The following is a 25557-nucleotide window of genomic DNA, read 5'->3' on the forward strand; positions in this document are numbered from 1 at the left end:
GAAGCTGCCAGAATGGTGCTATACACAGGCAACAAGTCTATGCTTCTAAAATTACATAAGACGTTTTGGAGTCTTTCAGTCTTAGTTATTTACAACTGTAAGGACCCGAAGAGCTCAGTTGCCTGTCTCAAAACACTGTGAAGCCACAGAAGAAACTTGCCATAAGATAAGCCAACACTCTGGGAACTTGAGATAAGAAATTAAGACAGGACAGTGCTAATTCCAGGCCTGATGAAGTGAGATCTGATTAGAGCATCCTGGTTAAACTACTCAGACAAAAATTCCCACCGTGACAAACTGTGGGAAAGGAACAAACTGCTCATACACATACCACTCCAAGTTATGGGAATGGCATCTGTGACTACCCTGTGGATACACAGAACTTGGACTGTATACAAGTGGTACCCACAACAGAACGACACAGGGACCCCCACTGTTACGACCCGCCCTAGGGAAAAAGGGAGGGTGGGTAACCCAGGTTTTTTATTAGTAATTCCCTTAGAGTGAAACGACACTGAATAATCGGTATCTGAAAACATATATTGATAAGGTTTATTTTAACAATTCTGTATCAATAGGCATGCTAGCATTTTGGGTGTTGTCATATAACAATGTGGCATAGAGATAACCTTTGCGGGGGGAGAAAATGCATAAGGGACAGAAAGGTAGGATAAGAGTAACAGAGAGTAAGGGAAAGAAAAGCTGAGAGTGGACAGATGTATATAGTCACCGCCCACGGGGTCCAGCGATGAAACTTAGTAGTTGCAGCTTCCATGTCTGTCAGTTGAAGGTGGCCTTGATCTGCTGGGGGTGAAGGAGGGAAGCCCCCACACTCCAAGAAGTTATGAGTTATTATATCCATGGTCAGTGTCACGGACCATGCCTCCAGCCTCCAACCTCTCCTTGGGCCTGCGCAGTTTTTTGTGTCTGGCCTGGTTCCCGCCTTTCCAGATTAGCAGAGGGAGGGAGGGGCCCGATTGCTCATCAGAGGTATCAACAGTCAAAAGCCTGCGAGCTCGGCTTCTTGCCTTTTCAGGGCTTCACACCTTCAGCACTGGAGGGAGGGAGGAGCCCGATTGCTCATCAGAGGTATAATGCAAGTCAAAAGCCTGCAAATTTGGCTCTTTACTGGAGGGAGGGATGGGCCCAACTGTCCATCCGAGGTATAATGCAAGTCAAAAGCCTGCAAAAGTCTCCTAGAATGCATAAATCATTAACCATTTCAGTCTCTGACACCCACCAGCACAAAGCCCAGGGTCAAGAAGGGCTGATGGGATGCAGCTGGATCTGTGGGTGGTAACTAACTTCTGCTTAATCTGTCTCTGTCACTGCCTCTGTCTCTCTCTCCTCTTTCTTTTCTATTATTTTCTATCTCTCTACCTCACATTTTACTGTTAAATAAAATCTGTACTATTGACTTCAGCATATGGTGTCCTTTGCACCTTAATTCAGGCAGAGGCATCTGTTATGCTCTGGATTAAGCTATAAACTGCCCAGAGTAGTTACATTTTTATTTAAGATTTTTTAAAAGTCTTTTGTTTCATTAGCATCCAGAGAAACAGTCACACACTCTTCTCTAAGAGAAATTCTTTTTAATTTAGTGAGAAAAATAAGATATTTTGGCAAAAGCTTTTACAGGAGTAAAGTACAACCAAGAAAAGCATTTCAGTAAAACATTCAGCACAAAGACCCATTCCACAGGAAACACCCACTAAAACCAATCCATATACCAGCTTTAGTAAAACACAGTTCATTGGTTTTAAGTTACCTACAAGAAAAGGAAAGGAGTAACAGAAGAAAACAGCTTAAAAGGGGTAAAGAAAGAGAGAAGGAGAGAGAGAAAGGAGAGAATAGTTACCGACAAGATTCGATGATTCACATGGTGTTGCCTGGAGAAGGAGAAGAGAGAGACAAGAAAGATCATAGGGAGTCTCGTGTATTTATGGAGCTCAGTTTTCCCTCCCAGGCAGGATATCTCGGCAGTGCTTTCCAGGCCAGAGGGAGTTGTGCTGTAGCAGTCACAGGCTGCAGGGGTGTGCTGTGGGCGGGCTGCCGGGCAGGTTTGCCTTGACTGACAGTCTGGCAGCAGGGCCTGCAGTTCTGCCTGTGCTCTGTGTGGGCAGCAGGCCTTGCCCTCCAGCTCTGCCCTGTGCCCCAAGCACAGGCCTTGTGTGCAGGTTTTGCCATGTTCCTGCGGGTCCAGGCCCAGCCCTTCCCCACATGCACACACACACTCACGGTGAGGTGCTTCCGACCCATATCAATAATTCAGTGAGATTTGGATCCAGGATCTCACAGCATCTCTCACTAATTGGATTATAACAACAAGCAATAACATGGCTTGCAAGGTGTTGGGAAAAATGTCCTCAGTGTTTTAAATATGATTCCTTTAAACGAATGCAACTTGCAGACGTTCTAAAAATAGCCTTTATCCAAGATATCTGGATACATGGCTCTATTTGCGGAGTAGTTATTAGGTAATTTAAAAAAAATTAGATGAATAAAAAAAAAGATTTTAAAATATCACATTTACCTTCAGCTAGTGAAAAATTAACTTCATGTTAATGACAATGAAATTTTGCTACATGTTGTCACACTATAAGGATCAAATTTTTACTTATATAAGTTATGTATTAGATTGATATCATCTTATGAGCAGATATTGGTGGAGCATTGATCTTCACACTTTAAGAACTTCTGAAATTATTTTAGAAGATTTTGTTTCCTACAGTTATTACATATCACTTTTTATTTTTCTTACTCTATCACTTTTAATTTTTCCAGGTCTTAAAAAAGTTTTTATCTAGTTAAAAAATCTAAGAAATTCCCTATCAGAGATGCAAACTAATGGTCTTAATGCTTGGTTAGCCCATTCTCTCTCTTTTGGTTAGCTCATTGCATAGCAGTACCTTTTAGTTTGTGGAATAATCACTTGACATAACTACGTGTACAGTTTGGTAGTCAGAAAGTTCAATATTTTAAAATGATGGTTTTCATGGGTAGAATTGATATTGATTGAAAACTATTGCTCTAAGATTTATGCAGTTAAAATATCTTGAATGTTATTGTTTTGTTTCCTGCTCCAGTATTTTGAGACAATTGGTAATAAATATTATTTACTGCTAATTAAATAATGGAGTTTTTTTCTTATCTCTTTGCAAGAAAGAGAGGGAAAAATGTTCTAGTTCTATTTTTTAGGAAGTTCTTCACAATGGATTAAAAATTTGCAATATTAAAAGCTCTCTACAACTGCGGAGAGCTGGCAAGGACACAGACAAAGAAGTCAAATGGTAAGTGATGAACATTATTTACTGAAAACCTCATTAGTTATGTCTTATATCATTTATACATGATAACAGCAGATTTAAGCAGAAAATCAACCACAAGTTTTGAAAATTCTCTTTTCTTTTGCGATTTTAAAACATTTGAGGTACAGACAATACACAAAACAAAACCAAATACAAATACACAAAACTTTTCAACAAAAAGTATATGACAAAAAAATCCTCCAACAGAGTGTGCAATACTGGTTGTTATTATTTTGCTAACACTTCAACTAATGTGTTTCATAATTTGCTATGACTATACACTGCAACTGAGATTCTATCTCAAAGGAAAGCAAAATATTCTGATGTCATATACGAGCTCCTTTCTTTAAGTCTTCATGCTAAGTAATCAGACCCTTGAAGTGTGGGTCAGTATATTCAGGTGTTCCCCAGGCACACAGGAAGATGATACTTATTCCTACCTTGAATTATTTATTAATGCCAAACATCTTTCAGCTCTTTAAACTAACATGAAATCTTCAAATAATGTAAATACAAGTAAATACTCCAAGGAGAATGTTTACACCCAAATATGATACTGGTAGTGCTTTTGGGTCCTAATCTTAGCAACATTTCTGTTTTCTGTTTCTATTCTATTTGAAGTCACAGCTTCATGAAACGGAGTGATGAAAGACCTTTTTACCAAATAATAATATCTCATTTTCAGTAATAGCAGTCTAATGAGCAACATGTAGTCATGTTATTGCTATTCATATTAGCTATTACATGCTCATCACTGCATATACGGATGTATTATAAGAACATAATGCTGGAAATATATATATATATATATCATCATGGCTAGGCTTCGCGAGTGAAGATTTGGGAAGGGCTCTACCCACATTTGCTACCAGTGCGCTGGTGGCTAAAGAGGCCAATGCGAGATAGACAAATCTGGTTGCAAAAGGCACAGCAGAAAGACTCCTTGGATGGTATCGACAAGACACGATTCTTTCTGCATTGTCTTTTCTCCTCCAGAGTGATTCTGTGTGCATTCTCAAAGGAAACAGCAGCATTATAGATGGTGTGTCTCCAGACCTCCCGATTTGAGGCCAGAGTAGACCAGTTATGTTGATCAATATGGCCAAGGCTGAGATGTTGTTTCAGGGAGTCCTTGTATCTCCTCTTCGGGGCTCTTCTCTTGCAGCAGCCAGTGGCAAGTTCATCAGGATACCCAAGCCATAAAATATTTTTAAAATCAGTTTCTTCATTTGTTCTATAAACAATCTTGCATTTCCTAAGGAATGTCCAACATCTTCATATTGTGAGATGCTAAGGTACAATGAGCTAAAACCTTTGTACAAATCATTGCTTCAGGATAGATCAATCCCAGCTTGTAGGAAAAGGTTTATCTTAAAAGCATGGAAGCACTAGAATACTGGGTCCCATGTTTGACTTCAATAAGACTACTGACAGTCTTTTCTTTCTTTTCTCTAGAGACATGAGCATTCCAAAAATTAATCCTATTAGAAGATTTCAAATTAATACACAGTTCAAATTACTGTACTTTTTCCTCATGTCTGAAGTCCATAGACAAGAAATTTTATCTAAGAAAAACTAAACAACTTACACTGCACTTATCTGTACTTTCTCTAATTTAAAATAAAAGACCCACAACACCCCAGTTGCAGATATGTCTAGCAAACACTTACAGAAGCAGTACAAGAGTCAAGTTAAGCATAAAGCTACGTTTCCTTTGGTTTATCCTTGTAGGCTCTCACAATTGATTTATAGACTGCTTGAGCTGGAAGTTGTTTCTGGATCACTGTGGTTTATGGGGATGCCTGTATGCTGGAGAGTTTTTGTAAGCCTTTTTTTAGTAAGTGCCATGATTTAATTAGATGGAGGTTGCTTTGGGATGTCACAGACTTTTTTTATACTCAGATATGATTAATGTTTTTCTACTGTACAAAATGGACCCCTATTATACAGAAGGCCCTCAGTGGAATTACATTTATTTTTAAGAAGACAGTCAGTTGACTAATTTTGTTGTTGTTACACTTGTGAGTTATTATACTTGTGAATTATCAAGACCCAAGTTCTGAAAAAGGAAACAAAATCTGAACATAAAAATCAACCCGTCTCATCGGAATAAGTGACATCAGCTTGCACATCTATCCTCTTTTCCATAAGATCTGTTAGACTATGGACCTGTTTCACCTTGGACCCTGTGGAGGCCAATACAAGTATCCAGTGATAAATTTACAGAGAAGATTATACAGCAGACATTCTTATGCAATATTGAATGTCTCTATGCCATATGACCATTTGGGGGAAATTAATGCATAACTGTCTTACCTCTATTCCCTGTATGTGTTTTTCTGCACAGGAGATATTTCTTTACCACTCTGATTTTTAAAATTTATTTCTAGTCTTTAAGAATGCAAATAAACCATTACTGGCTAAAAAGTGGTATTGTAATAGGAGGTAAATTTTCTTCATAGTAACAGGCAAAATATCTCTTTTCTTTTTCCTTTTTAGTACTTCCACAAAGACTTCATATGGAATCATGCAGATTTCCCTGTTTTTAGTCCTAGTTTTCCCATGTACAATCTGAAATCTTTGGCTGAGAATATATGACCACCAGAAGACAAGATACATGCAGGGTTTAAACATAACTGACTCTCACAAACTTTTTATACAGCTGTGTTTTCAGTGAACCATTCTTCTAAGAAAAAGAAAAAGATTAGAGACACAGTTTCAAGCTTTTAAGAAAACAGTCAACTGAATACAAATTGCTTTCCATTCTTCTAAAAAATATCCCCCACTAAATATCCATAAATAACCTGTTGACACAGATAACACATTTTCACAGTGTCTTCAAGTGCAAGACATATGTAATGTTTTCTTCTGAAGCTCCCATTACGCAAAACCCGAAGCACATGGGTTACTTCCATGCACATGAAGATTTACAACAAACATAGTCAGTTCTGCATTTGCAGGAGCGTGTTCGGATTTAGGACCACTCTTCTGTCCTTCATCCTCCTTCATCATATCACCGTGTGCTCAAGGCTCCTTATCTGCAGTTGTGAGGCCCCCTGGGCATTCCTGGCTGTGGCCCTGGGAAGCACGGATTTCCAGGTGGATAGCCTGGCATTCCGTACCTTCTTGGCCCCGGGGGCCTTGTCACAGCTATAGATGGGGGAGGAAGGTTTCCTGCTTGGCTCTGTGGGGCATAATGGCTGCCTGGGGCAAGGCTAGGATGCTGGAGCACCTGAGAGAAGCTGGCTTCTTGTGGCTGTCCTATCTTCTTTGATTCGTTGCCATCCTGTCCTTTCTTGTTGTCTGAAATGTGTTTGGAGGACAGAATTAACAAAAGAGCATGCAAGCCAGAAGTTCCCTGACAGGGAAATCCTTCAGCTACCTGACCACTCCAGAGTGCAGTAGAAAGTGTGGGCCTCCCCTCCCAAAACCTAAGGTAATGCATCTTCATGATCTTTGTGCTGTATTTTCCATTCAGTTATTTCTGCAATGCTGTGAGAGACTGAAATGGTTAATGGCTTAAACATTGTTAAAATCACTGAAGTACTTTCATCCACTGTAGCAAACCATGAAAGGAACCAACAGCTTTGTCTGTGACCAACAAAACCCACCTACCCAATATGCCTCCTACCTGGAGGACTATGATGGGAACTTGAGCTAAGATAAAGGTGATACTGTCATCCAATTATCTCAGGTCTAAGGAGAAGTAAACAAGGCTGGGAGGAGAAGAATGTATCCACAAGGAAAGTCAAACTCAGCAGCTGTGTGGAAAATCAGCTCTGGCTGGGTTTGGCGGAGGGAGACTATAGGCCACAGACTCATTTGCTGAGGCCAGGTCTGCACACTCTTCCCTTCCTGTGAGAGACTGGACTGTTAATGGTTAATGACTCAAATAATTCAAATGGTTAATGACTCACCCAGGTTGCTATGCTGAGGCCAGGTGTGCACATACCAGGGGGAGGCTACCAGCCAGACAAGAAGCAGACCCTGCACATTGCTGGTGCTTTTTATTGGTAATTTGCCCTCCATTACACAATCGGAAAACTTCCCCCTCTGCCCATTGAAGGCCTGATGGGTCACAACTGGCTCAACCGCACTACTTAAGAGGCTGCTGTCCTGTCTTAGAAGGTGTCATAAACCATCAAAGACCCCCAAAGCGCCCCCCAGACCCATTCGTGAGGCCTTCCATCAAAGGACTGCATGTGATATGGAAGTCTTGCAACAGATCCAGTCTGTTGCAAGAGACAGTGTAAAACTTCCACCTCCCTCCCCAGAGGAGGTGCTTGGGCGTTCTCACCTAGACTGAATGTATATTAAGCCATTGAACTCTGTGTGGGACCCTCAACACCAAGAAGTCCAGAGGAAGAGGACCAATGGGACACCATCAGTACCCACATGGTAGTGATATTTTCCACCTGATCTGTCTCTCTCTGTCACTCTCCTTCTGTTTCCCCCTTTCCTATTTATTTGTATCTCTCTTTAGCGCACATTTACTGTCAAATAAAATCCATACTATTTCAGCATAGGTCTTGTTTGCACCTTAATTCAGGGAGAGGCATCTCTCTAATAACTTTAATAATCAGATCATACAGGCCCCCATGGAGGAAAGGAGAATCTTTTCCCAAAATGCACTTAGATATCATCTGTCAACACTGATGAGGGCAGTAATTAGACATGGCTCTTCCAAAGACAGTCATCTCTAACCTGAGTTTCTTTCCTAGGCTTGAGCCAGTTGAGCTGCTATGTGGCACGCATGCATGATGAGGAAAAGGGAACAACCAGCAAAATCCCTCAGGACACACTGAAACCTGCTTGCCCAATCTAGGTTTTCTGTTAAGGAGTGCTACCATACTGTGTTCTGACTATACTTTCTCCAGGTGAACCTGGCACAGAGGACCAAACTCTCCTGAGTATTTCTGGGTCACCAAAATATGACAGAAGGGCACAAGATTTATACTTTGACTGATTTGTGGTAGATAGGAGGCATCACTGGCATTCAGACCACTCTTTTAAGTGTTTTTTTTTTTCAGCGAGACTGGGACCTTCAATTCATTATAGTTCAGCTTTCTAATTTTGCGCTGCCTGGTGTGGAATAATGTTACAGTATTTCTTAAACAAGCCAAAGAAAGAAAAGTGAACTGGAGATTAGGCTAACACTTGCACTTCAGTATTGTGAATATGTTTCAGGTTAGGAAGCAGTCAAGGCAGTAAGGAAGACTAGGATCACATATACATGAATTCCTCATACTGAGACGTTCAGACCAGTCCTTACCTTGGTTTGGAGTGGATTCATCTTGCTTGCCTCCTTTAGGCTTTGGCGGTTCTGTCTCAAATGGATTTTCTTCCTGTTCATTTGATTTTTGTGCCTTTTGTTTATTTCTTCTTTTATTTTCTTCTGCTTGCTAATGTGGGGAGAGAGAAGGCATCTTTCAGTGACACAAACAGCTTCTCTAACATTTAGTAAAACCAAAAAATCAATAATTCTCTATTCCTTACACTTTGTAACTTCTTTTTAAGTTCCAAGTTAGCTTCCTTGTAGGATTTGGATGTCGCGTTGAGATAATAAATACTCAGGCTAAGTTTAAAGAATAATAATTTCTTGTTAGGTGATGATATACATATAAGGACTCAGAACATTCCTATAGCAACAATTACAGTTGTGATAATATAAAGTCTACATCTTTTCCTTATGTATTGTGCCTAATCAGTACTAGTATTTTGACAATGAACAATGAACAATGTGTTTCCGAACAGTACGAAGAAGGCACTGTTTTTTGAGGGGGTAAAAAACGAAAGAAATTATTCTCTCTCTCTTAATACTTTACCTTCAATCTTACAGCAGCTAAGAATGTTCCATAAAGCAGTGCTTCACTGCAAAGTATCTTCTAAAGAATAACTTATAAAAGTTAATTAATTTGTATGATATACCTTAAAAATGACTAAATCACATTTATAAAAGCTATTGAACTAATACAGTAGGCAATCTGAAATACTGTGGAAAAAAACCCAACCAAAAGCATAGTTTTTCATTTTTGTTTTTAATTAGAACCTCCTTCTTCTAGCAAACAAAAACATAACTGCATAACGTAATGCAATTTTCATTTGTTAGTGTATGAAATTACTGTTGTGATAACTATGGAATCAGTAGTTTTCACCATCCTGATTTAATTAGAAAAAATCTGATATGCAGTCTTTTATTGATGTAATCAGTAAATAATGAGTTATATATAAAAACAATGATATATTAAATATAATATTATATAAATAATATAAACATATGGTACTTATAGATATATAACATATATGTTTTTATATAGCAGATAGTATTTTTATATTATAGTTATATTTTCTATTTATATAGTTAAGTAATGATATTACTAATAATAATGATGCATATGCTGTTTTCTCTGCTTTGCCTGACTTTGCTTTGTATTTTCCCTATGTTATTTTTTTCCCTCTATTTAATTTTGGTGTCTTTGCCCTTTATAGCTAAGGGTTAAAACAGAATATGATATTAAGTGAACATTGGCAAAATTTCATCTCATAATTTCGTCTTCCTCATGCAAAATCCTTCTGCAAATTCTGTTGTATTTTGTAATCATATTTATATTTATTCGCAGTTCTACAATGCAAAGTTAAATCCAAGCTCATGTCTATGTAGAATTAACTTTTAGTTCAGCAGTATGATACATAACTGAATACATATATATATGCACACAGCAGGTTAAAATGCCTTTATAAAGCAGAACAAATATTCTGGGGTCATTTTCTTTACCAGGTATTGACTGTCTTACAAAAATCTCTACCAGCCCTATTTTGTAAAGTCTCCAAAACCCTGCTTCACACCTGTCCCAATAGCATAGAGTAGTCTTTAAAAATAAAAGGCATCAAAGATCAGACTCACTGAAAGTTACTGAGAATAACTCTGCTCCATGGCGTTCATGTCTGTTGAACTTGCTGAGGATATACGATGTGCTAGTCTGCGTATGGGACTAGCAGATCAATGTTACAACACTTCAGAGCCCCTACAGGCTTTTTGCATTTTAATAGCTTTGTCATTATTGTGGCATCAACATTTTTGAAAAGAATAACAAAACCAAAAAGAAAGCCATTGAACAAAAGAGAGATATCAACCTTTCTGCAAATGGACATAAAGTATGATCAAATAAAACACTCACGAATTCTTCAAGTCCTGACCACTGGACAATCAGTACTGTATTTAATTAGATATTCAGGCAGTGAAGATTCAGAGTGAAAGAAACTTAACAGGCCTTATAGTTAATATTCTATACATACACCATCAGCAGTATAAAGGGTAGGATGAGTCCGGGGTTAGAGGCATAGCCAAATACCTTCCCGAACCAGGAAGGGAAATCATGCTCCAGAGTTTCTGATATGACTTCAAACATTCTAGTCTTCCCACTATTAAACAGAAAAGTTGACAATATGTCACATACTAATATTATGGCAACTATGAATATATATGCTAATCACACCACATCAAACCTGGGAAAAGGACAATAAACTGTATGTTTATTTAAAACTTTGCACTCTGGAAGGAATAGTATCCTAAGCAATATTTATGTATTCTAGAGGGGAAAATAAACACCAAAATTCTTATTGTATGCTAATAGTTTTCACCTGCAGTTGCCACCAAGATTACTCCTCAATGAATCAGCGTACTGAGTTGTGAACTCCTCACCACCAACCAATGAATGAAGTGGAATTTGTGCTCTATGAAGACATGGAGGAAAATTCAAATCCAGTTTTTATGGTTGATAAGCAAAAATAGTCTGCTTGCAATTAGTTTTTGATCAGCAGTGTTCAGCCCAATTCTCCTCTCTCTTTGCTGTGCACCAATGCTACAGAAGTCAGTGGCTGTGCTTCAGGAGATATTTGGTATTGTTGAAGCAATCTAATTACCTTCATATGTAATTGTTCCATGGCTGGCTTATCTACAAAGTATTTTCTACAAAGTATTTGAGAGCTCCAAAAATCCAGTTCCCTAGTCCAAGCCCCCTCCCACATCTCAACCTAGTGTAAGATGTGTTTTCCAGACAATCACACGAGACTCAGAATGAGGGAAAGGGAATATATTACAATGACTGTACAAATAAATACTAGAATACATTATATACAATCTTAATTATCTCTACCATGACATATGAATATTTACAATGGATCAAATCTCTTCTCCCCTCCAAATAAAAGTCCAGGAGGGAAGAAGGAAAGATCCTTTCCACTCTCAGAGCAACAGTTTCTCTAGGGCAGCAGTCATCCATCCTCTTCTCATGCATGCAGCAGCCATGACTGGATCTCTACCAGCACACACAAGGGGGGTATCCAAGCCCCCTCGGCCCCGTCGTCTCCAAGCAAGGAGTCTTCTGTGGGCTGCCTTTCCCAGGACAAAGGGGCGCTATCACCACGTCATATCACAAAGCTCAGGGGTCTTCATGACAGTCCTTATCTTCAAGGGATCCAAGCCCCTTTTGCAGAGCTCCTGTGCTCTGCCTCAGGATGCCACCTTGGCAGCAGTGGCGGAGGGGGTGGCGGCCAAGGTCACCCTCTCCGCATTCCTCTCGGAGCTCTTCAGCTCCTTTCTGCAAGTGCTGTAGCACTCCAAGGCTCTTTCAAGTAAGAGTCCATCATCTTCCTCCTTTCCTTTGAGGGGTCTCAAAGGAGTCTGGGGTCTTTTAGTTCAGTTCTTACCCCAAACTCTGTCTCTCTGCTGCTGACTCTCTTTTCTCGGCTCTCCTTCCAGGAGTCCTCTCTCTTGCTGCATGCCATTTGCTGCTTGGTTCAGTTCTTATCTGTTGGCTCTTAGCCACAATCTCTGGACACTTCTTCTTGCTGCTGCTCTGTCTCTGCTCACTCACGGTGGAGAAAACTTCCTTAGCTTTCAGCTATAGGCACCTAGCCCAGCTTTATGCTGTTCCAGGTCCCTACAGCTCCCCCAGCCAGGGGCTGGGGGCCCCCAAAGGCCCCAAAGGGCTTCGAGCCCCCTTCCTCGTGGCCTCAGAACATGGCTACCTTCTTCTACCACCAAACTACAACTATAACTAAGCTTCTCTTCCATTCTGGTTGTGATATGTTTATATTTTGCAGAAACGTTCATTGGCTAAAACCTCAAAACTTCAAGGGTCACCACCCCCTGGGGTTTTACCATTTTATAACTGCAGGGGGAAAACTGTTTTCCCCCACGACACTAGACTATTCTTCTTCAGAAATATTTCAATAGATGTTCCAGAAGTCCCTCACATTTTATTTTGCATTTGTCTGTGCCTCAGAATATAGTTTGACATTTTCAACTGAGCAAGACTGGCAAAATGCCTCTCTGTGTATCAAGACCAATTGGCGATTTTACTTGGTTAAAGGAGTTGTCTCCAAATTGCCACCTGATAGTTGTCATTGCAATCTCCTGTCGCTGCTTTTCAGTTCTTGTAACGCATTTCTGACAAATGGCTCTTTGTTTTTAACTCATTCTCAACATTTACACTCTCCCAGGTAGTATAAAAATGTTGCAGGTAGAATTCCTCAGGTCAGTTCTTTGTCTCTACACTCTCTAGTCACTTGTGGTAGATGAGAAATTCCATTCTGTGCTCTCCTTATCTTTCGCCAGCATGCACAAAGCTTTTTCTGTTGCAACTTCACTAATTCTGTCCTGTCTTCCCTACTGCTGGTAGGCCTCTGTTGACTTATATATGTTGCTTTTAATGAATGGACTAAAATTTGAAAAAAAAAAAAAAGAAAAAAAAGACCCAAAGAGTCACAAATTTCAAAATATATGAGCCACTGAGCTACCAACAGGAAAATCTTTTTCTTTTTAAATACAGAGCCATGTATTACCAGTATTTATCCACTGGCTGCTCAACTTTGGCATTACCTATGCCCAGCTTGAATGAAACTTCATTAGTTTGGAGTGCTCCTCATTAACAGTTACATTGAAGGTTTCATATTTTTGATGAACAACTTATCTCTGCATATGACCGAGAAAAAGTGGCAGGCATCTTTCTCATTTTGAAAAATAATCTGACCATTTCATTAATATCCAATTGAATAACTGTTTCTACTCAGATCTGACCTCAGATATCTCCATTTGTATTTTTTTACTATGACTCTCATAAAATATCTTAATTTGTATCTTTTGCTTTGTTAAAATTTCTTCTGTCCAAGGCTTTTGATACTGTGTGCAGAAAAGGTCTGTGGAAGATTTTGGAACATTTAGGATGTCCCTCCAAGTTCCTTAAAATGACCATCTCACTTCATGATGAGCAGCATGGCCAAGTCAGATACGGCGATGCACTTTCTGAGCCCTTTCTAATAACTAATGGTGTGAAACAAGGCTGCGTTCTTGCATCAACCCTGTTCACAGTCTTTTTCAGCATGATGCTCCAAAGGGCCACGGCAGACCTTGACGATCAGGACGGTATCTACATTCGATACCGTATGATGGAAGCCTGTTCAACCAACCTAAGGCGACTGAAGGCCCACACCAAGACCTTAAATCATCTTGTCTGGGAGCTCCTTTACGCTGATGACAATGCCCTCATTGCCCACACAGAAGTATCCCTGCAGTGTTTAACATCCTGCTTTGCTGAGGCTGCTGAGATTTTTGGGCTGGAAGTCAGCTTAAAGAAGACAGAAGTTTTCTATCAACCTGCACCTCAGGAAGTCTTCCATCATCCCCATATCACCATTGGCCAATTAGAGCTCAAATCAGTCCAGCAGTTTAATTACCTGGGTAGCATCATCTCCTTGGACAGTAAGATTGACGGGGAGATAGACAACAGGTTAGAAAAAGGCATATAGAGCTTTTGGAAAACTCCAGAAAAGAGTTTGGTGAAATAAACACTTGAAGAAAAGCACAAAGATCAGTGTTTACAGAGCCATTGTGCTGTCTACTCTTTTATATGGATCCGAATCATGGGTCGTCTACCACCACCACCTGCATCTCCTAGAACGCTTCCATCAACGCTGCCTCCGTACAATCTTAAACATCCACTGGTCAGATTATGTGACCAATACATCTGTTCTAGAACAAGCAGCAGTCACAAGTATTGAAGCCATGTTGCTGAGAACACAACTGTGCTGGGCAGGGCACATCTCAAGGATGAAGGACCACTGCCTCCCTAAGATCTTGCTTTGTGGTGAACTTGCCACTGGCTGCCACAAGAGGAGAGCTTCAAAGAGAAGATACAAGGACTCCCTGAAACAACATCTCGACCTTGACCACATTGACCTTCATCACTGGTCTGCTCTGGCCTCCAGTCGGGAGGTCTGGAGACACACTATCTGTAATGCTGCTGCTTCTTTTGAGAACACACGCAGGATCACTCTTGAGGAGAAAAGAAAACACAGAAAGAATTGTGTCTTGCCGATACCATCCAAGGAGTCTTTCTACTGTGCCTTTTGCAACCAGATTTGTCAATCTTGCATTGGCCTCTTTAGCCACCAGCACACTTGTAGCAAATGTGGGTAGGGCCCTTCCAAAATCTTTGTTCGCAAAACCTAGCCATGAGAATTTCTTCTGTAAATTCAAACGATTTTCTGTTCCATCACAATTTTTGTCATGTCATGCAATTCTCCCTTTTGGGTACCTGTGGCTGTTGCAGGTGTCTAGAAACAATCTCTCCAATTTTGCCTTTGGCCAAAGTTAGTATGGCGGGGCTTCTACTCCTTTACAAAGTGCACTGGGGATCATGCAGATGTCATTTTACTTATAACAGTAGTGTGTTATCTAAACCTTTCATTGCAAACAGAATGTTTCTTTTACTGTTCTCCTACTGTTGCTTTGTTAATATTTTGTTTAAAAACAAAAACTAAAGACTTCTAGAATTTTTAATTTCATGTCTTGAGTGTTGTTGCGTAATCATTTTAGTTGTATCTCATGCTACCTGTCAGGTAAAGATGATGAAAAGGGTCTTGTAGTGTGCATAGAAGGAGAAACTGTGGCAAAATCTAAACTAGCTTGCATGCAAAGCATATGTTTGCATAGGCAGGCCAAGCCAAAGTGTTTAGAAGGAACTAAGGTATATGGAGGTCTTGAAGACTTCAGAAACAAATTCAGCTTGACACTGGTAGTACAGACACATGAAATTCTGAGTTGGAGAGAGTCATGACAGTCAAAGACTGAACCACAATACCTTTAGCACACCATCATACATTCTGATATGCCCCTCCCACATGACACAGACATTTCCTAAAAGCCATCACTTTTAAGCCAATAGACTGATATTCACAACAGGTCACTGCTCTACTCCTGAAGAATAGTTTGTCTTTAGTGCAGCAATAATGATAATATTTACATTAAAATTAACTAAAAGATTTTCTGTTCTGTACCTCAGATAAAACTTCCTAAGGAATTGCTCAGTTTTCCAGGATTCCAGCTTTAGAATTATGCACAATTAAACTCAATTAAACACTCAGCCTATCAGGTGCTAATGCTTATTACAGAAGCAGTTTTTCTGTGCTGCATCATTCACTGTGATGTGATGAAGCAGTTTACTACATCAATTACAAAAAATGATGTATAAAATGCAAAGAACCTGAAAGGACCACAGTCAAAAGATGGTGGGATGGAGACAATGGTGTACACAGCAGGCAGTGTGGAGAGAAAGAGGATGAAAAGCAGCATGGCCATGTAGAAATTATTGGATCTGGAAGCCTTGAAGACCCTCTCTTGGGGGACATTGCAACACATCACCGCCCAGCACTGCAGGTACATCGATGTATGGAGGCGAAACACATTGATTGCTGGGAGACATGGAGCATAAAAAGATCCCATCCTAGAAAAGAAGCAAATGAAAAAATAACCACTTTGTTATAGGACTTCTGTCTTCCTAGATATACCAGCCATTCACTACATCAATATGCTTCATAGCCATATGCACTGTGCACTCAGAAATTCATAAAGCCATCTTTCTTACTGGTCTTTTTTCTTTTTTTAAGAAGAACTGGAGAGAATTCTTTATATGAACCTTTTGTTTAAAAGTCCTCTTTCTCTGCAAATTAAATGATCACTTGATGAAATGTTATTCACTCTTAATTTGTCTGGTAGCATCTTGCTTGTTTTGTGTAAAAACTAAGTATTACCAACCCCAACAGCTAGGAGTAAACAAAATAATTTCGTTTATACTTTATTATTTTTTAAATATACTAACACTGTTTTAGGAAGGATATTTTTACTTAGTTGACATTTATTTTAACTTCCGTTTTCATGGTCTTTTAGTGTTTTAGGCCAACAGTCTGTTTATAGATTCTGCTAAACACTGTTTTTCCCCTATTATACATGGTTGCATGGTTGTCACACTGACACAGTTGGCACCACCTGACTTTTATCACACCTTGTTTCTTGTGTCATGCTGACTGAAGTGCAGTTGAATTCGTTTGCTTGACCCTTCCTTCTATTCTGTTTGAGATGAGAAGAAGCATGTGAAAGAGAATTTACAAAGCTCAAATAAAAGAGAAGCTAATTTATCTTACACATGTATTAATGATAAACATGTTTCGGGCAATGTGTGCTTATTATAACTCAGTCAATCTTTTTTAACTCATTGGATGTATTTGATTCAGTTTAAATCATCAGATATTATTTTGAAAACACCATAGCTCTATTGCCTTAGCCCTGCAAATATGAATTAGCATGAAAATGTGGTCCCAGCTCTGCAATAAGCAGTAAAATGAAGGATTCTGTATCTAAATAGCATCAGAAAAGCACAAGTCCCAGTTTCTGTGTCAGACAGTATATATTGGAGCATGGCAGCTTAGAAGTGCACACAGAGTCTGTACATGTAATGAAGTATAAAAATGATAGACATGTATAGAAGTTTTGTTAGGGAATAACCAAGAATCAAGTCCCTCACCCAGTCCCCAACATCTGTCTGGTAGAGAATGATTTTGAGCCTATCTTCCAAAGTGTTTATTGCAGCAGTCAAAAGTATTAGTGATATCAATTGGAAAGAATCAAATGGCTAATAGAGTTTATGCTGGAGCCTCATCATTTTGATGATCAGCAGCCTGAGAAATGTTTCCTACCAGAAACTGGAATAGCAGTCCTAAGGCAGATAACAAGATGCCAGTTGCAAAGCTGAGCTGCTTTTGTGAGATACAGGACACAATGTGAATGCCTCAGATGCCAGCAACAGGGCTGGACAGAGTCCAGCATGCCATCACTGCAAGGCCAGGGGTGGCAAGGCCCTGCTCATCCCATCATCATTTATCACATTTGAGTGATAAATCCTCAAATCCTCCATGTGAACGAACCCACAGCACCACCGTCAGGCTCCCAGTGCAACCCCACAGCGAGACTTGGTTGCAGGGACTGCAAGATATTTGCAGCCTCTTGTCTGTATTTCTGTGGCATTCTAAGATTCTGTAACAGTAGCATTGTTTGCACATTCACATGCCTGCACAGTTAAGCATAAATACATTTGTTTTAAGGCCTTTTTCCACAGGAAACATGGGAAAAGAGTGGTAAGGTATGTTGAAAGGCTGAAATTCAAAGCTAAACAGTACAACAAGCAGTCAGACAACAAAAGTATAAGATTAATCTACACAGCTTTTTACTGGTTGGTCTTACCAATTCAGTGCAAAATCTTGATGTATCTGGTCCCAAAATCTTAGCCCAGAACTAGTTTTGAAGTGTTCTCACTGATTGCAGTGTACCAGAGTTCGGTATATATTTCATTATACTTCCATCAAACTAAAGAAATGGGACACGATCAGGATTTCAGTAGAATCCTTCACAGATACAGCTAAATCCTGCCATCCTGCAGATGCAACATGCTTTGTCACACCTACCAGATCATGCCTTGGTTAAAGATCAGTCCCAGCACATTTCCACTTATATCAAACTCAGAATATGATGGCTGAAAGAAATGATACAGATGTTTTCATTAGGTTTGCAGAAGGGTTTTTAAGATGACTTACAGTAGATTAAAACTCTCACTTCCAACAGCAGCAGTACACTGGCATCATTTTACAAGGCCTCTTGCTGCATCTTATCAGCAAATCACAAAATAAATAGTATAATTCAGGGGCAGGAGGCAGTCTTTTATATAGTTTGCAGTATTTTATTGAAAATCTTTTTGATATTTGTTCAGAGGAATGTACCAAGGGAGAATTAAAAATTATTCTGGTTACTGGGTAAATTTTAAAGCAATAATTCAGAAATTTTTCATTGGAGTGGCTAGTGGTAGTCATGTAATGTGTCTTCTAATACAGTACTAGACATGATATTCAATGTGATTAATGTGATTTAGTGTGATTGAATACCTGATTGAACTACAGCATTATTTTTCATATTTCAGCAGTTATACTGTTGAGGAATTTCTTTTAGGCATTGATAGATGTTGCCAGTCATCGTTTTCCTTGCTTAATATGAATATCTTATCTATAAATCGAGTGTGTTTGATTTTAATTTTTATTTTAAGATTCAGCCATGGAGTGTCATTATTGATTTGTCTGTTGAAGAAAGCCCTGTATCATATATTTCCAGTGTAGACACATGCCAAAAAAAACTATTTAGTCTTATATTTCTGAACTCTTCATTTGACCCCTTCATTCTGTTTCTCCAAATCTTTCATCATTTCTACATCTGTTCTTTTGCCCTAATTATTAATTTCTTATTCATGAACGTTTCCATTTGCAAACACTTAATACACTGAATTTAAGCAACAATTGAAGCAATTGAAATACATCCATACACATTAGTATGTGTGCATATGCACCAGAAGAAAACTTTCCGGTAAGAAATTGTGGCTGTAAACTTTTTGTTTGCACCTAAATATCTGTTTCAAACATATTATTTATATGGTTTGCAACCTCACAAGATCTTGTTCACTCACCTTTCTCATAAAAGAGTATTGCTACATCACAGCTGGTGATTTGCATGAATCACCATACTGGAGGACAAAAAGACCACAAATAATGTATGATTTCTAAGTATCAATCATGCTGATGACTGATAGAAGGATTAAAGGGCATGAGGTGCAAAAATAACTGTGGCTGAACAACAAAGTTATTCTATTGAAATCATCAATTAAAGCCATAATTTTGACTTATACTGTGTTATATTATTGGAATATTTGAAGTCCCTACAGGTTTTCTGTGTAGTTTTGTGTATGTATACATATGTGCATATGTTTACAGTGATCTGCTATACTTACTTTGAATATATTTATGAATCTGCTTCCATACAAGTAACAATTTAATAGATTACTAATATTCAACTTGAAAAGCTGTAGACTAACAAGATCTGTATAAGATATAGTATCAAAAGCAACATGGAGAGAATTAATAGGATCACACAGAATCAAATAATGTATGACTGCTCTTCATAACGTAGGGGTTAGCATTAACAAATAAATAATTGGAAATCTAATTTTTAAACACATAAAAGGAAGCAGTTTTCCCACACAACGTGTGAGTTAATTTCTGGAATTCTTCACCAAAGGATATCTTGATTGTCAAAAATATTTAGGATATAGAAAAAGTCTAAAAATTAATGGATCCATGGCCACTAGCCACAGAGACATAAGTATAGCTAATTCCTAAGGAGCCTTTTAAGATCAGATATTTACAGAAATTCAGTGATTTCCAGTTTCAACTTCTACTTCCATCTGTTGTTTCAAGCAGTTTACTGGACCTGTGGATTGTAATGGACCAAACCATCACAGACAGTCCTATATACTGCCAATTAAAAATGTCAATTATAAGTTGGTTCCAGGACCCCCCATGAGCAGACGTCTTGTTGGCAATTTTTCTGCCCATGCTGTGTTCAAACTCCTCCATTTGATTTTGATACTGCAAGGGTTATAATTTGTTTGTGCACAACAAGTGATAGTCTCTCTCCAGCCTTACACCAGTACTATTTGAGGCACAATGTAAAACCTCTAAATAATGCTAAAATTTTGTAGGAGCCAGTGTGTAACAATGTGATTGCTGTATCAGATACCTGAGTTTTTTAGTAGAAAATACCAAAACTTTCTCTTCCTCTGGAAAATTAACATTTCCAGTTTTTAATAAAGCAAGAAATTTCTACATTTAGGAAGGCAAAATTTTAAGGGAAGGACATAATTATGGCAGAACAGCTATGATGACTGGTTATGTAGAGGTACCTATGATAATCTTAAATTACTTAGCTCTTTTCTGTACCAAAGAGTCCTCAGGAACTTCACCAGCTTTTACAATACCATGACTACTATTTAAGGATGAAAAGCAGCATCAAATCTTACAGTATACATTTAGCAGGCAAATTTAGCCTAGATCAGGTCAGAGTAAAAGTGTGAAAGTCTCAACTCCCAAGTGAAAAGTTCTATACTTCTTATGTTACTGGGTTTACTAAGTTACTGACCTTACTAAGTTACCAACCTTACTAACTTTATCTAAGCTAAATTAATTCTAATAAAAAAATATATATAATAAGATTTCTAGAACAGGATCTTTCCTATATTTCTCCACAAGCACTGTGTGCCAGAAAACCCTATCCAAACTCCCATGGAAATCAATGCAATTGTATTCTGTGGAAGAGAGAGCAAGTCTTCAAACTATAAACATGTGAAAAATATGTACTCAGTGTTCTTATACAATCAAATAAATTTTAAAACTCCTTAAGTTATGAAATTCTAAATAATAAGACAAATATTAGAGCATATACAAATTCCAAGAAAAACTAACACAGGGATTTTGAAGATAATGTGTCTAGCCAAAAATTAACTGTAGGATTGAAAGGAATATGCAATTTTTTACATAAATGTGAAGTAATAGATAACAAAGACTTTTAAAATCAGATACTTACGAATCCATACTCCAAGTCCCAGCACCAGCAGTAATTGAAAAACCTAACAAAGACAGCTCTCAAGAAATCGCCAATTAGAATCGTGATGTATGTTGTCATCGTGTCAGACACTGTCAGGCGCACAAATTCCTGTTTAGAGCAATATTCTCTTTTAAGAATATATTTACGTAATTAATAGTTACAATAATAATGAAATACTGGACTAGATCTGTAACTGTGATTATCCTGCTTCCGTATGGAAAAGACTCTGATCCTCCTCTACAATCACTTCTTCTGTAATAGGCCAAGGGAAATACTGCCCCTCATTTGCTAGAGGTATCCTTTACTCTAATCTGTGCTCCTATTTTCAGATGAGACTTCCCGGGTATGATTAGACTGGGAAAGATTTCCAGCCAAGATTGCTGCTGAAACAGAAATCTGAGCTAATATCTTAAACTGCTGCAAATCCTCATTCCTCTACTTTTATTTTGGTATGTTCCACTAAAGCCTATTGTAACAGGCCCAATAGTCCAAAGCTTACCTCAATAGTCCAAAAAGCTATTACTCTCCCTGATCTGAAATTAAGGGGAAAGTTATTTCAGCGATGAGCTCTTGGTGTTAGCTTATTATTCAGCATCAGTGAAATTAATAGAGGGTCTGATTTTTCTCCCTTTATGCTCCCTGCTGGTGATTTATTCATTCAGGAGGACAAACTGTCAAAGTGATGGAGAAACAGCGAAAGTGATTCAGAATTGAATTTTTTTTTGTGGACAAAACAATAACATCAAAGTATGATCAAACAGAAGAAAAGAATATGTTAGAAAATTGTTTGGAAACCACATTTTATATTGATGGGTTAATATGAATAAATACTCAACTGAATCAAAGAAAATAATTGAGCAGATTTACCATTAAATCACTTTTGTTGTTTTACATCATTTTACTTATGCTAAAGACAGAGACAACTTCTCAAAAGCATACTGCAGTAAGAGCTGTCTTACACACATGTCCTTGTTTTTCAAAATTGCTAAATGGGTTTTGCAAGACAAAGGTGGAATCAGGAAGAGGAAGATAAGTCAAGAGGATAGTGAAAAGAATGGTAAAAAATTAAATTTTTTCAATGCTGTCAACTAACAGGAGAAAGAATTTCCTTCTAGACAGGGTTCAAAATAAAATAAAATAATTTTTTTAAAAAAATTTAGTTCAAGAAAAGGTCCCACATCTGCTTCTGCTCACCTTTTCCCACCTTAATGACACACTAGCAGAAATAAAGAGAGTTTAGGCATCATATTGTGTAACTGACCTATTTTAAATGTGAGCTCAGAGCAGATATATTACCTGTCCCACCATTGTTTCCCAGCATGGCCCTCTGGGAACATCAGCAGGGTCCACCTGTATTGGAGGAGCAGTCGAATTTTCTGAAATAGTACCATTGTACAGACTGGCTTCCCATATTGTCATGTTATATTTGACTATCTTTTCTTCTTCCAACTAAGTAAAAAAATAAATTGAGAGGAAAAAAAACAAAACACAAAAACAAAAACAAAACCAGCATGAGCTTATTACAAACTCTCAGTGTGTTCTGTTCCAAGATTCCCATGATAGTTCAGGCATGGATGTAATTTAAGTATAGAAAGAAAAGTATATCTTTCACTGACATGCCTGTGATTGACTGGAAGTCCTCATTTCCTTGTTCTTGTCCAGTGACATGTTAAAAATAGTGAAGGGTAGTAAATATCTTGCCTTGAGGTTGATTTCATCCATTAGGGCGATAATGAAAGTGTAGAGATTGCCAAGAAAAAGGGCAAAGATTCGTCCCAGCTGCCATCTTAGAGCTATTCGAGGGTGGTAATTCTCCAGGGAACTGATTACATCAAACAAAGTTGGACAGAACATTCCTAAAAGTGACATAACCATGTTCACCTGTGGAGGAAGGGGAGAAAAAAGTTTACAGTGAAATGTTAGAAATTAATTCTTCTATTATTATTTATTTGGATGAAAAAGCCATTACTACTTCATATTAGAGTTTTGATTTAATAAAAAACAAAATCCACTCTTAAGTATCACAAGTTGTTTTCACAAAGGAAGAAAAGTTTGAAAAGTCAGTTGCAATTTACTTTAGATGGATATTGGATTTTTTTTTCATTTTCCATTTCACATAAATTTCCTCAGCTGCTCCTCTTTAGTCTGGTCCTCAAAGCCTTTCACCATCTTGGTCACTCTGGAGATGCTCTAATACTTTGATTCTATGGAAGCCCCCAAACTGCACACGGGACTAAAGGTGGGAACACACCAGTCCAGAGCAGAGTGAGACAATCACTTCCCTCAACCTGCTGGCGATGCTGTGCCTGATGCAGCCCTGGACATCATTGTCCCTTTTGGTCGACAGTGCACTGCTCACTCATATTCAACTTTCATCTACCCAAACCCCTGGATCTTTTTCTCTGGAGCTGCTCCCCTGCCTCTCATTCTTCCACTGGTACGTGTACCCAGGATTACCCTATCCCATGTACAGAATCCAACACTTATTCTTGTTAAATTTCATGTGGTTGGTGATTTTATACAGCCCAGGTCTCCATCTCATATCTCATCTCCTCAGTTCGTAAGAAAATTCAGATCAGTCCCTCTTCTTTCGGCCTGATTTTCTTAGAAACCTCTAATAAAATTAACTCATCATCTTAGCAGTATGGAAATGGAACAATTTTACTGGAACAAAACAAAACAAACAAAAAACACAAGACATAACTAGTTTTTATGGAAAACTAAAAATACAACGTAACTTATAAATGCTACAGATGAGTGAGACATTCCAGTAATGTGACATTCCTAAGTGATTGCTGAAAGTTATTTCAAGTCTACTTGAACCTTGTTGTTCTAATTCATTTTGCCAGCCATAAATGAAAAGGAATGAAGAAGTTTAAGAATGCAGTTAATTACCTTCAATCTGAAATAACACTGTATTACAAAACGTGTCTGTAAGGGACTAAAACCAATAAACAATAAACAGGAGATATTTTCTTGATCTAAGTTATAAAGGTTGTTAGAAAGCACAAAGATGTTTGTTTGAGATTCATCATACCAGAACAACTAAGAAGAATAACTTGATTTGGTCACAAAAAAATTAATTGTTCACAGGACTGTAGTCTTCTAATTGCTCTGCAACAAGCTTTTCTGAGCCGTGCTTGAATCCATTTTGCTAGAACAAGTATAAACTTTTAAAAATTTCTGATTTTCTGCTGCCAAGAGAGTTAAAACTGTTCTTGCTTCTTGGAAATAATATGGCAGCAGAAAGGCACTAAACCAACAAATAAATTCACTCACTTGCAAATGTATATGTTCCCACTACTAAAAATTTACATACATTTGACTGGTGTTCTTGATGAATAGAAGTAAACAGTTTTCTTTTTGTTGTTTTTATATTCTTGGTTTTTAATGACTTCTAGAGCTAACAAATGGATTTTTCTTTTTTTTGCACTTGTAGGCAATTAGTGTATTCTGTGCATGGCTTGTGGCACCCCCTGACAAATATGTAGATATTGTCTTAATGATTACAGGAATTCACTTATGTTTATTTATTTATTTATTTAGATGGTGTTATTTGTAATTAGGATTACCTTGTTAAAGTAATAAGTCACTATTACCTCATAACATTCAAAAGAGAAACAACCAACTGAAAACTTGTAGCTATCATCTGTAGCATCACTTGGATTTATAACTTAAAAAGACAAAATTTACATTTGAATGACTGCTACCTTTTACCTTACTATATTAACAGTTCTGTTGAGTTTCATACATTAGTACTTTGAATAAATTTTCATTTATGAGAATTGTCCTATTTTTTTTGCTTATAGTAGGTGATGAGAGTTTGGTAGTAAAAGTATTCATTAATTTCTCTTTGTACTGAACTGCACAAACTTAATCTTAAGGTCTTCAAAGTATCTAACATAGTTTATAACACATTGTCTTAGTCACCATCAGACCTAAGAAATTATGCTCAATATGGCCCAAAATGGCAACAAGTCAACTACAGATAGTGTGACTAACCACAAATTCCTAAAATTCAGACTAATTGTAACTGGATGTGTATCCTGTTTATCAATAGGAATGTTGAGTCTTGCTGTGGTGCTGAAGAGTCTTAAATCAAAGTCCTGGCTGACTCTGGTGTCTCATATTCTCCCAAAGGAACAGAGGCTGGTGGAGGCCGGCAGGTACCCAGGGATGAGCAATAACAGGGCAAACATATATGAATAAGTCATAGACTACAACTACATTAAGTTTGGGAACTTGTTCATTCAGGTCTGTTCATTATGCATCAAGTAACACACAGAGTATTTCTCTTTTATGCCTTATATAAATCTTCCTTCACACAAAAATAAATGTTGGTACCCATAGCACTGGCATCCATCATCTACCATTCCTTCCCTTTTGCTTTTTCTGAACCTGGCTTCTACTTAATTTATTTTATGTCCCTTA

At 38.1% G+C, this 25557-nt stretch overlaps 1 protein-coding gene across 1 annotated transcript in view; it reads right to left on the minus strand.

The window, feature by feature from the left end:
- Positions 1 to 6342: 6342 nt before the first annotated feature.
- The window catches only part of TMC1 (transmembrane channel like 1), a 61959-nt gene continuing 42744 nt past the window's right edge, over positions 6343 to 25557 (minus strand). The window contains exons 12-20 of the mRNA XM_032675785.1: positions 22828 to 23007; positions 22423 to 22575; positions 21106 to 21234; positions 18108 to 18175; positions 15854 to 16093; positions 10605 to 10730; positions 8805 to 8883; positions 8581 to 8710; positions 6343 to 6611 (exon numbers count right to left, since the gene is read on the minus strand). Of these exons, the coding sequence (XP_032531676.1) occupies positions 6343 to 6611; positions 8581 to 8710; positions 8805 to 8883; positions 10605 to 10730; positions 15854 to 16093; positions 18108 to 18175; positions 21106 to 21234; positions 22423 to 22575; positions 22828 to 23007 (1374 nt within the window). The remainder of the gene's footprint in view (positions 6612 to 8580; positions 8711 to 8804; positions 8884 to 10604; positions 10731 to 15853; positions 16094 to 18107; positions 18176 to 21105; positions 21235 to 22422; positions 22576 to 22827; positions 23008 to 25557) is intronic.

Source organism: Chiroxiphia lanceolata, chromosome Z, assembly GCF_009829145.1.
Source record: "Chiroxiphia lanceolata isolate bChiLan1 chromosome Z, bChiLan1.pri, whole genome shotgun sequence".
In the NCBI taxonomy this organism is placed as follows: Eukaryota; Metazoa; Chordata; class Aves; order Passeriformes; family Pipridae; genus Chiroxiphia; species Chiroxiphia lanceolata.